Genomic DNA, 12,192 nt, shown 5'->3' on the forward strand with positions numbered 1-12,192 from the left:
AGAGATAGTGCCAGAGTGACCCTCGGGATCCCAGTTCTGGATGGGCCTGAGGGGGACGGAGCCAGCCCGGTGGGTGGAGCCCAATGTAGGCGGAGACAGAAATGTGGGCGGGGCTTGATGGGGGCGGGGCCTTTCTGTGCACGTGGAACCTTAGACCCAGGTTTCCTAGAGAAGGGTTGCACCTCATCTGCCAGTTCTGGGAAGTTCGGTGTGCTCTGACCGCAAGTGACCCCAAGCGTCTGGCCCAGGTCCTAGGTATACCTGGGTTGGGAGCACCACCTCCCCCCAGTACAAGCTGCCGTGGAGCCTCTCCGGCACCCCTCCTTCAGCTTAGAAATGGGGCTCCCCCTCTCTGCCTTCCTTCTCTCCGAATGGATTGGATGATAGGTCTGCTACTGTCAGGACCAAATCTGAGAGAGACGGAAAATAGAGGGGCTCACAGGACCGTAGCCAAGGCTCAGGGGTGGGAGCGGGCTGGGAATGATCCAGCACAGCCCTTGGCCCCAGGCTGCTGCCTCTCCCGTTCCTGAACTATTGCTGGGCATCTGTGCCCCTTCCCCAGCTCCTGTGGCTAAGATAGTTTTCTGAGTCCTGTTCTGATTGGCTGTTTGCACGTGCGCTTAGGAATTGAATGTGCTCATTTAAGTATCTCTAGTGTGACAAACAGGATGATCTCACTGTACAAGGCAATGCAATGTTTGAAAGGGGGAGATGCCTCCGTTACCTTTGGCTCTGGAGTTTAGGGAGAAGCACAGAGAAAGAAAAAAAATTGACCTGAGGGTGGGGGCGAGGAGCTGGGGGAGAAGAGATAGGGAGCAACAGGGAGCAGGGGCCAAGGGGGCCTGAGTACATCAGTGGTGTAGACAGTATACAAACCAGTCAACAGCTCTGAAAACAAAAGATCCCAACTTCAACAACCATGGGACTGGAGTGATAGTACAATGGGTAAGGCGCTTGCCATGCCCTATGGTCCCCTGAGCACCGCCAGGAGCTGTTCCTGAGTGCAGAGCCAGGAGTAACCCCTGAGCATCTTCAGGTGTGGCCCAGAAACAAACAAACAAACAAAAAACACAATCAAACTTAAAAATGTTCCTGTCAAAGTGGCAGGCTGGTTGGGAGGGACCTGGGGACCCTAGTGGAGGGAAGAAGATGCTGGTGGTGGGATGGTACTGGAACATAGTATCTAACATCCAACTATAAATAACTTGGTAAATCATGGTGCTTTAATAGCACTGTAGCACTGTCCTTTTTTAATGTGAGGTTCTGAGAAGAATAAATATCTCCAGTGTCTGGCATAGAGCTGGTTAACATTGAATTGGTGGATGGTCAGATGGATGGATGGACAAGAGGATTGATGGATGGATGGGTGGATAGAAAGACGGATAGATGAGGGCTGGAGCTATAGCACAGTGGATATGGCATTTGCCTTGCACACGGCTGACACAGGTTCAATTCCCAGCATCCCATATGGTCTCCCAAGCACCGCCAGGAGTAATTCCTGAGTGAAGAGCCAGGGGTAACCCCTGTGCAATGCCGAGTGGGACCAAAAAAGAAAAAAAAATGGATAGTTGGATGTGTGCACAAAGGATGGATGGATGGATTAATGAATGGATGGATAAATGGACAAAAATGGAGAGGGAGATAGTTGAATAGTGGATGGATGGATGGATGGATGGATGGATGGACAGGTGATGGATGGAAGAATGGGTTGTTGATGGGTGAAAGACAAACAATGGACACATGAGCAGTAGACTGGAAGGATGTGTGAATGGGGATGGTGGGGTGAACAGGTACCAGAGAAACCGAGAGAATGTCTGGTGCATGACTGAGTAGACGATGATTCAAAGAATGAATGCGGAGACTGGTAAGCTAGTAAGCTGAGAGGTGCAGAGGAATATGGGATTTGAGGAGTGAAGCTGTTCATTCACAACAAAACCAGAATAGCTGTTCTGAGGCAGGACCAATAGCTGGGTAAGCTGCCGTGAGAGCCTCTGTGGAAGTAAAGGAGCAAGAAGAGTGACACAGGTTGACTGAACAGGGGGCCAGAGTGGGAGCGGGTTGAAAGATTGCATTCACAGGACACTGACTCCTGCCTGCTCTACCCCCATCCTCTGGAAGGTGAACAGCAGGGGCTGTGCCTGGCACCCACAGAGAAAGACCAGGATAAAGAATTCACAAACACTCTGGGCCTTATTTGTTTTAAGTATACACACACACACACACATACACACATACACACACACACACACACAAGTCACAGTCACCCGCACACAAAATAAACTTTGACTCCACTTGCAGCTCTGTTTGGAGAGCAGAACAGGACGGCTTTGGGGACGGGTGAACTGGAGGTGCACCGTGCAGGGCTGGTTTTGGGGGCCTTGGCAGGAATGCGCCCTCCCCACGGGGGGTGCTAAAATGTGCCCCAGACGAAAAACACATGGCAGCAGGGGCTGTCAGCGTGCCTGCAGCTCTGCTGGAGAGGCCTTTTTCGGAAAGAGAGGTCAGAGGGAACTCTCCCCCTTCTCATAAATTCTGGAGAAAATAACCAGGCCTGTCTCCCACACACATGGGCCTGATTATCTGGGGACCTCGGGACCTCCCCCAGGTTAGACACATGCCAAGTGGTTCCCCAGGACTGCTCCGAGGAAGACCACTCACATTACTCTCGGCCTGGCTCTTACCATGAGGGAGTCCCCGCTCACTGACCTCGGCCCTCCAATCTCAGTCCTGTTTCACTGCAGTCAGCCTGAGTCTGGGACAACTTGTGGACTAAGGGGGATGGGAACACGGTTCCTGATTGGGGCAGTAGGTGAAGGGGTCCTCTTAATCTAGGCTGGCTGGTGGGCTCAGAGTTCCATCTAGTGCATTAACCTAGTGTGTCCATCAAGTGATTGTCCCTTAACATAGAGTGGGCAACCCAGGAAGGCTTTCCAGAGGAGGTTGCATGTCTTCGACAGAATTGTTTTGTTTCGGTTTTTGGTTTTGGGGCCATACCTGATAATACTCAGGGCTTACAACTGGCTCTGCACTCAGGAATCACTCCTGTGGGCCTCGGGATCATATGGGATGCGGGTGAACCCAGGTGGACTGCACGCAAGGCAAGCACTGCTGTGCTAACTCTCCAGCCCCCTCTGGTGAGTTTTGAAAGATGTTTTAGAAGCTTTACTGCATAGCGTGGAAATACGTGAGCGATGCCCTTCAGGGCCCTGAGCCTTCTGATCAGGTGATCTTAGCCGTTACTATTATATCTCCTACCCTGTAGCCTGTTGCCGCCAACTGGCTCCTCCCTATGCAAATGACGGTTTGCTGCGCTGGCCAATCAGGTTGTGTATGTAAATAGCATCACTCCGGCGTTGCTGAGGTGGACCCTGGGTGGTCCCGGGTATGGAACTGTGGAATTGTCCCGGGTTGAATTCAGGGCAGCAAGCCCACTGTCGTATCCCTCCAGCCCCTTAATATTTTTTATAGCTTATGCTTTTAGGTTTTCTTTTTGGCTTCAGTGTCCTGATCTCAATCCCCAGTCCACAAGGCTGGCAATAAATTCCTTCTTTTTGCGGCGTGGCGGGGTGTTTAGGCTGCACCCAGCAGTGCTCAGGGCTGGCTTCTAGCAGGACTTGGGGACCCTTGTGTTGCTGGGGACGTGCCAGGCAAGCACCTAATCACGAGCTATCTCCTCAGCTCCCAGGCAATTTACACTCTCCGCTCCTGGACCCACACAGGTTTGGGACTGAACCATCCAAATGATGTCATTTCTGTCTCTTTCATCCAGAGCCCTCTGACTTTCCCCTCCGGGGCTCCTAAATCCTGATCGTTGGAGACTCAGCGGAATTGTCCAGTGGATTTTGAGGTCAACTTTTACAGGAAGGACCTGAGCTTGTTTAAAAAAATGTTGGGGGTGGGGCAGAAAAATAGTACAATGGGCAGGTTGCTTGCCTTGCGTGCAGATGACCTGGGTTTGATCCCCAGGTACCCCATAGGGTTCCGCAAGCCAACTAGAAGTGATCCCTGAGCACAGAGTCAGGAGTAAACTCTAAACACTTCCGGGTGTGGAGCAAGAAGAAATATAAGAGTTTATAGGTGTTCATTTCTGTAGAGTGATACTAGATATGAAATGAATAAATGCACAGTTGATTGAATAACTGAATTGGTGCCAGAGAGAGAGGTATGTGGGGCGGGGCAGGGGCGCCCGGGCTGCGGGTGCGGGCAGGTGTGGGGGCTGGAGAGGCCACTGGCCACTGGTATGAAGAGTATCCCCTTGTTTCCCATCTAGGTCCCCCTGGACGGCGCGGTAAGCCCGGAAGAAGAGGCGACGCCGGTGAGTCCCCAATTTTCCGATTTCCTAAGCTGAAACGAGTTACTGTCACCCCAACCCTAGCTACCTCACTGCACCACGTGAACCAAGCCGAGGGGCCTCCCCTTCAGACCCTGCCTCTACCAACTCCCACCCCCCAGCCCTGACCCCACCCACCCACCCAATCTCGTTAGTTTCTTTAGGTTTCCCACGCGGTAAATAAGAGGGTGAATTCACCAGCCCCAGCGGGTTCTTAGTTTCTTTCCAGGCTCCCTGCAGCACAGTTGACCCCTGGAATTCAGCCCGTCCCCCAGCCAGGCCTGACCACCCTGTGCAGAGCTGCAGGCAGGGGCTCCACATGGGCGCACACCCCGCTCATCTGCTCGCCACGCCCCACGCACACCCACTGAATGTTCCGCCGCCTTCTCCCCTGCACACACCCTGCCAGCGGCTGGCCCTGCCCGCCCCAGGAACCTCCTGCGTGCACCCCTGTGCCTCTTGGGCCCCTGTGCTCCCCCATCCATGCACCGACCCTCTGCCCGCCCCGCCCCTTTGCTAGCCCCGCCTACAACTGCCCGCCCCTCTGCCTGCCCCGCCCTCGTGTTAGCCCCGCCCACACGCCTGCCCCGCCCCCCGCTCATCCCCTCCTGTTGTCCCAGCCCCTGCTCACCCCGCCCCCAGATAGCCCCACCCACGCACCCTCCCAGCTCCTCGCTCATCCCAGCCCTGTCTTTGCCTAACCCCTCTGCTCACCCCGTCCCTGCACCTGGCTCACCCCTTTGCTCATCCCAGTCCTGTGCTCGCCTCACCTCTGCACTAGCTCTCCCTCTGCTCCAGTCCCTCACCCACTGCTCTCCCTACCCCACCCCTCTGCGGGCCCTGTGCTCACCGCGCCCCCTGGGGCCAGCCGTTATCCTCTCATCCCTGCGTTCTGCCCCTCCCCTTGAGACTTTCCTGTGCCCGCACCTCACCTGCGCTCTCAGTACTCAGCCTTGCCTTCCCTGTATCCCCCTCACTCTGATTTCTTCGGTGTCCACATCCTGGCGTCTGTTCGAAGGTACTGCTTACGAGCGAGAGAGCGCAGGGGTGAAGAGACTTGGCCAAGCGATAGTACAGCAGGCAAGATGCTTTCCTTGCTTGCGGCCAACTGGGGCCCGGTGTCTGGCATCCCGTAGGGTCCCCTGAGCACTGCCAGGAGTAATATCTAAGTACAGGGCCCAGAGTTCCCCCAGAGCATTGTTGGGTATGACCCCAAAACCAAAACAAGTTAACTAAAAAAAAAGTAAGGGTGACTTGCCCTGCACTTGGCTGACCCAGGTTACACCCCTAGCACCAGGAATCCTCAGAATCTCCCCAGGAACAGATCCCTGAGTATAGCGGCAGGAGTCATCTCTGAGCACCATGGAATGTGTCCCTCTCCCACCCACCCCCAGTGAGGGCACTAGCCAGAGAAGCCCCCCAGAGCCACCAGCCCGAACTCCCGGGGCCACTGGCCTGGAACCTGGGCACAACCTCTCTGACCTCGACTTGTCTTCAGGCACTGATGCCGGCGGCTCCCATCCCTCCGGCCTCCCCACCCCCTGCCACCTCCCACCTCCTCGACTCTTCTGCCAGACTGTGGGGGGTGTTACCTCACCCTTTTGCAAGCCCTCCAGATAAACCCCTTCTGCTTATCCTTTGCTCCCACCTTCTTTCTGGATTCAGTGTGTTTCAGTGCCGGGGCTGACTGCCTGCCCCGCACACTTCACCAGCCGTCCTGTTTCCAACCTTAACAAGTTAGGTTATTGTGCCCCTTGCGATGCTCCCCTCCCTGACTCAGCCTCTGCAGGCCCCTGGAGCTGACGGTGGCAGAGGAACCTCGGGCTCAGGGCTGGAATCATCATGTAGAGTCTCCCGGCCGGAGCGATAGTACAGCAGAGAGGGCTTGCCTTGCTTGCACCCAACCCTGGTTCGATCTCCGGCATCCCATAAGGTTCTTAAAGCATCACCAGGAGTGATCCTTGAGTGCAAAAAGTATCCCCTGAGCATCACCAAGTATAGCCATAAACAAAAACAAAAAAGTGAGTCTCTTTAGGATTATAACTGCGGATTATAGCAGCTAAATTTGAAAACCCAGGAAAGACCCTGGAAAGATTGAACAGCTGGTAGGATGCTTGTCTTGCATGCAGCTGGTCTGAGTTCAATGCCTAGTATCCCGTCAGGTCCTCTATGCACCACCAGGAGTGATTCCTGGGTGCAGAGTCAGAAGGAACCCCTGAGCATCACTGGGTGTGACCCAGAAGCCCCCAAAATTATTTGAAATAAATACCAGGATTCCCTGGCGTCCTGCATACCCCTGAGGCTTCTGAGACTGCTCAAGGCTGGGGGTATCGTTAGCACCAAAGTGGATTTTTCTGTGCTGGTGGGTTCTTGAGAATTTTATGAAAAATTTATATATAAAATTTGGAAGACTGAAAGTTAGAGTTTATCGTACAGAAAAAGTTGATGGGTCCAGTTTCCGTGCCCAGATATCCAGGCCTGCCTTCATCCAAGAGCAATGTCACTGGTCTTACCCCTCACGTAGACCTGCCCCATGAGTGACGTCCCTCTGTTCCCACGTAGTCTCCTTATCTCCCGCCAGCGACAGCCAGGTCCGACCCCTGTGTCACTCTCCCTCACTTTCTGCAGTCTCTGGCCACAGCCATGTGTGCGTGGGTGTGATCCCTGTGCTCTGTGTCTGTCGCTGGGGCTCAGCTGTGCCTTAACAGTTCCTGTCACCCTGTCCCAGCTATCCTAGTCTCTGGCCACAGCTACATGCATGTGGGTGGGACTCCACACCTGGTCACTACCTGGGTGTCCCTGGACTGGGCCATGGATCTGGGCTCTCAGCCTTACCTGGCCCTGGAGGTCTGGGAAGAGGAGAGAATCCAGAGATGCTGAGAGAGAGAGAGAGAGAGAGAGAGAGAGAGAGAGAGAGAGAGAGAGAGAGAGAGAGATGCCATACCCCCCATCCATCCCATTATCTACTCTGACGGGCTACCTGCTCCATGGTAGGATGGGGTGGTCCTGCAGGCCTCACCCGCCAGCATTCTGGGTTCAACGCTGGAGGTCCCCAGGGTATTGCAGGGACCCAGGAAGCTCCCAGCATTGCCGGAACCGAGAAGCACCATAAACTCAGACTCCCCCTGAATCAGCAGCCGGGGGGGCCAGAATAGCTGGGGAGGCAGTAGGGGAGGGGTTAGGGGAGGGGGGGTTGGCTTTGCTGTGTGAGTGCTTGAGACACACAGACTCATATGCACACAAACGCACTCACATGCATGCACATATATGCTCACACACACACACACACACACCCTCATGCACAGGCTATTGACCTTGAGCATAGACTGCTCCCTCTCTACCCCAGATTCTCCCCATCTCTTCCCTTTCCTAGAAATAAAATGCCCCCTGCTGGCAAGCGCCAACATGGGGGTTTTCATCAGTACTGAGGTCCCCCCTCCCCTCCTGTTGAGCGTGGCTGAGTCCCGGGCCCCGAGCAGGGGCAGCCTCAGGACTAAACGCGAACCCCGAAAGCAGGAGCTACAGGACAGTGGGGGGCACTTACCTTGCACGCAGCCAGCCTGAGCTCGATCCCCGGTACCCCAAAGGGTTCTCGGAGCACTGCCTGGAGTAACACCTGAGTGCAGAGCCAGGAGTAAGCCCTGAGCACTGTCGGGTGAGGCTCCTGATGACCACTGAGCCAGAAAGCAGGAATCACATGCTGGGGCAGTGGCTTGGGGTGGAAGGGAGGGGAGGAGGATGTGGGGTCTCTCGCACCCTGACCGCGGCTTCTCTCCTTGTGTCTTGCAGGCCCGCCTGTAAGTGACCCGGATTGAGCACAAGGCGCCAAAAAGATAAGACTGTTTCTCTCCCCTTGAGTTTGGAAAACGATGAGAACTGGGGGGTGGGCAGGGAGGGAAGAATCAGACCCAGAGTGTTCATAGACCATGGTGGCCAGAACCTCCCCACCGGAGCCCTCTGTGGGTCCCACCATAGGGACTAGCACCCCATCCTTATTTATGGCCTCCTAAGATCTTGGGGGGCTCCTCCAGGCATTGGCTCAAGGGTTGGGGTGCATGCTCGCGTGCTCTGGCACCAGAGGTCAAGTCTCAGTTCCACCTGGCTGCCTGGGCACCCCAGCACTGCGTGAGACCCTCCACCCTAAAACAGCCCAGTGTTTGTGGCTTATGGCTGAGCAGAAAGAGCCCTAGAGACAAACCGTTACTAGGTCTGTTCTGGGCTGAGCCACCCGTCCACCTGGGCCACTCTGAACAGTCCTTACCCACCTCAAGCCAAGGCTATGAGGCTCTGTGCTACAGCAAAGGGTGCCCCCAAATCCCAGCTCGCCCCTCATTGGGCTCTACAGCCAGCTTGAAGCTGAGGCTGTCACTTGCGTGCGTGGCTACGTGCATGTGTGTATGCCCTCATGGATGCCTTTGTGCGTCCATGACTGCGTGCATGTGTGTATGTCCTCATAGATGCCTGTGTGTATGCGTGGCTGCGTGCATGTGTGTATACCCTTGTGGATTTCTGTGTGCGTGTGTGGCTGCGTGCATGTGTGTATGCACTCATGGATGTCTGTGTGTATGCGTGACTGCGTGTACGTGTGTATACCCTCATGGATGCCTGTGTGCGTGCGTGGCTACGTGTGTGTTTTCAAAAAGCCGGCGGCTCTCTATCTCTCCCGCCGCCCGCGTTCGGTAGTCTCACGTCGCTTCCCCCGCCCCGGAGAGGTCAACGGGGAGGTAGGTGAAGGAACGAGGACCCGCCTGGTCGGTATCAATTGTAGTTGATTCCAATCTTCACTCCCCTTCTGCTTCTTTCTCTCAAGCCTGAGCCCCTCTCACCTCTGACTCTGCCCTCTGGAGCCCGAGCCCGAGCTTACAGTCTTAGTTTGTATATAGCAGTGACTAGGGTGGTGACACAAAGGTGGGTTGAACATTAACAAATCAACAAAGAGAGGTAAGGGGCTGGAGCGATAGCACAGCGGGTAGGGGCGTTTGCCTTGCACGCAGCCAAGATGGCCGATACAGGTTCGATTCCCAGCATCCCATATGATCCCCCGAGCACCGCCAGGAGTGATTCCTGAGTGCATGACCCAGGAGTGACCCCTGAACATCGCCGGGTGTGACCCCAAAAAAAAGCCAAAAAAAAAAACCAAGGGAGGTAAGATCACTCCTCCAGGAGATTAACTCAAGGATAAAAAATCTCATCTAAAGAGATTACACCAGATTACTAGGAGACCTGCTCAAGGGTGGGATCCCAACGAGGGTGTGTTCTTTCCTCAGCTAGTAATCCACTTATATAGTTGTAGTAAATCTACTTCTAATATTTCTAGCAATGTCATTCTGTATGAGCACAGTAAGAGATATAAACTTAGTTTGGTTCTTCCTGAGGACATCTCACTATATATTCTGCAGTCCTCAGGCCAGGTTAGTCTTCCTAGCCCCAGCAGGGTCCTAGTCTCGTTGTTACCTTTGGATCATGACAGCATTTGTCTGTGACCATGCCCTCAACTTTTATAGTTGACTATTGTGACGCTTTGGCCTGGCCCATTTCGATGCCAGGGTAGCTCACAGCTTGCCCTGGGTCCATTGCCCAGGGTCCTCGTCGGGACCCTGCTTTTGGGGTGCTAGGAACTCAGGGCAACTGAGTCAAGAAAGCAAATGCCCAGGAGTAAATATTATTTGGAGTCAATCAACTCCCAAGTTACAAAGCATAATATTAACTGTCTTCCTGTGTCCATACAGAAAGAACATTGCTTTAAGGTAAACTATGCAAAAGACATAACTTATAATACAAGTTCAGTGTCTTAAGAAGGATCTGTTCTTACAAGCTAACAGAATCTGATTAGGGAGAAAAGGTGATTAGCTGATTGGGGAGGAGAGCACAGAGAAGAGTTTACAGAAAAATACAGAGGAATGGGAGTGACTTGGGAGCACTGTGATGGGTGTAACCAATAAACCTAAGCTCCCTGTGGCAATGTTATCCTACAGCTGCGTGCATGTGTGTATGCCCTCGTGGATGTCTGTGTGCATACGTGGCTGCGTGCATGTATGTCCTCGTGGATGCCTGTGTGCGTGTGTGGGTGCATGCCATGTGTGTGCCCGTGTGTGTGGCGGGGGGGCGTGTGGGTGCGGGGTACCTGTGTGCCTGTGCTTCCTTCTGCTCCCTGGGTGCACGCCTGTGTCGGCTCTTGTGCTGGCACCTTACATGGTGATTGCATGCATGCTAGTGTGTGCGAGTGAGTGCAGGGTATGTGCTGCATGCATGTATGGGTACGTGCAGGGTGCCGGTGTGCTGGTGCATGCATGGCTGTGCTCCCACCAACCCTCCTGCACGGCTGTGCCTACGCATCTCAGCCGGGTTCTGTGGAGACCTCAAGTGCTTTCTTGGGCTTTATTTGAGCATTTAGATGCATCTGGAGTGAATGCCCAGGAGGCTGAGCTGCTATCCGTGGGTTGAGTGGTATTAGGGCTCCATGCTCGAGAGCTGTGGATTCAGGGGTTTCAAGAAGCAGGCGTGTGCCCCCAGCCCCCACATCCCAGTCTCTGACTTCCCAGGGTGCGGGAACCCACGTCTCCTCTGCATCTGCTGCCCCAAGCAGCCTTTAGTACCCACAGGAGCCCGGCACCCCCACATTAGCCGTGATCCTTGTTGGGGGCGGGGGGCATTGCAAAATTAACTCCTGAACCAGTGTACACTGGGAAGGATCAATCTCCCGCATCTAATATGGCCTTTTGAGACAGCCAGGAGTGATCCCTGAGCCAAGAGCCAGGATAACACCTGAGCATTGCTAGGTGTGGCCCAAAAATCAAAACAAAAAGGTCGTTCACTACCAGCTTGTAACTCACCTCCTGGAGAATGGGGGAAAGGCCTTCCCAGACTCCCAAGATGGGAGTGAGAACTCGGGCCCTCTCAGAAGGGGCTGGCCTGAGCGCAAGAGGGCAAGCCTGGGGCCCCAGCAAGAGTACAGCGGGTAGGGCATGTGCTTTGCCTGCAACAGCCCAGGTGGGATCTCAGCATCCCATATGATGCCCCAGCACCACAGGGAAAAAGCCCTGAGTGCAGAGCCAGTAGTAGGTAAACACTGTGGCCCAAACACTGGGAAAAAAAAAAAAGGACAAGCTTTGCTCTACGTGATGTGGGAGGTCCCAGGTTCGACCCCCACCTCTCCAACACAACACAGAGCTGGGAGCTCAGTCATGGTGTGCAGTCCCCAAGTAGAAGCAAAAACCCTGTCATCCCATGGAGCCTGTTGAGTACCTGAGTGTTCATCAGGTGTGTGCGCAGGTGGGAGGAAGTTTCTTTCCCCTGTTCCTCCCTTGGACGGAGCATTTACTGTGGGCCGGGGAGACTGAGGCTGCGCCCTGGGGCCCCACATGTGCTGGTGATCGGGGGGAGGCGCAGCTCCTGCCCCGGCTCTATGTACCCAGGCACACGGCAGAGGCGAGGCGGGGTACAGGCGAGCGGGCGGGGGGTGGGCACCACCAGCTTCCGTTGAAGGTGGTCATTAACGCCGTGTTCATGCTGCAGGGCCCCGCGGGACGAGACGGCTACCCGGTAATTTGCTCATTTATCCTCTGTTCTCTTCAGCTTTTTTTCCCTCTCAAACCTTAAGTCCCCTTCTGAGCCTCTGCCAACTCTCTGCTTCTCCCCAGCCCGATCCCTGCCCTCCACTGCCAGGGAAACACGGGGTGGGGGTGGGGGTGGGGGGGTCTGTCTGCACTTCAGGCAGCCTGCAGACAGCACAGAAGCTTCCAGAAGGAATCGGTCTGGGCATGTGTATACCTCCATGTATACATACCCCCTGTTTATCTTCCTGACCTGCAGGGCCGTGGAGATCAGCACTGGGGGGCAGACGGGTCAGGCACATGGTTTGA

General features: G+C 54.7%; 1 protein-coding gene across 1 annotated transcript in view; it reads left to right on the top strand.

Annotated features, from left to right (window-relative positions):
• COL23A1 (collagen type XXIII alpha 1 chain) overlaps positions 1-12,192 on the top strand; it is a 112,562-nt gene that overhangs the window by 71,501 nt on the left and 28,869 nt on the right. Inside the window, exons 3-5 of the mRNA XM_056115298.1 lie at positions 4,271-4,315; positions 8,120-8,127; positions 11,846-11,872. Of these exons, the coding sequence (XP_055971273.1) occupies positions 4,271-4,315; positions 8,120-8,127; positions 11,846-11,872 (80 nt within the window). The remainder of the gene's footprint in view (positions 1-4,270; positions 4,316-8,119; positions 8,128-11,845; positions 11,873-12,192) is intronic.

This window comes from Sorex fumeus, unplaced genomic scaffold (genome assembly GCF_029834395.1).
Source record: "Sorex fumeus unplaced genomic scaffold, SorFum_2.1 ptg000029l, whole genome shotgun sequence".
NCBI lineage: Eukaryota > Metazoa > Chordata > Mammalia > Eulipotyphla > Soricidae > Sorex > Sorex fumeus.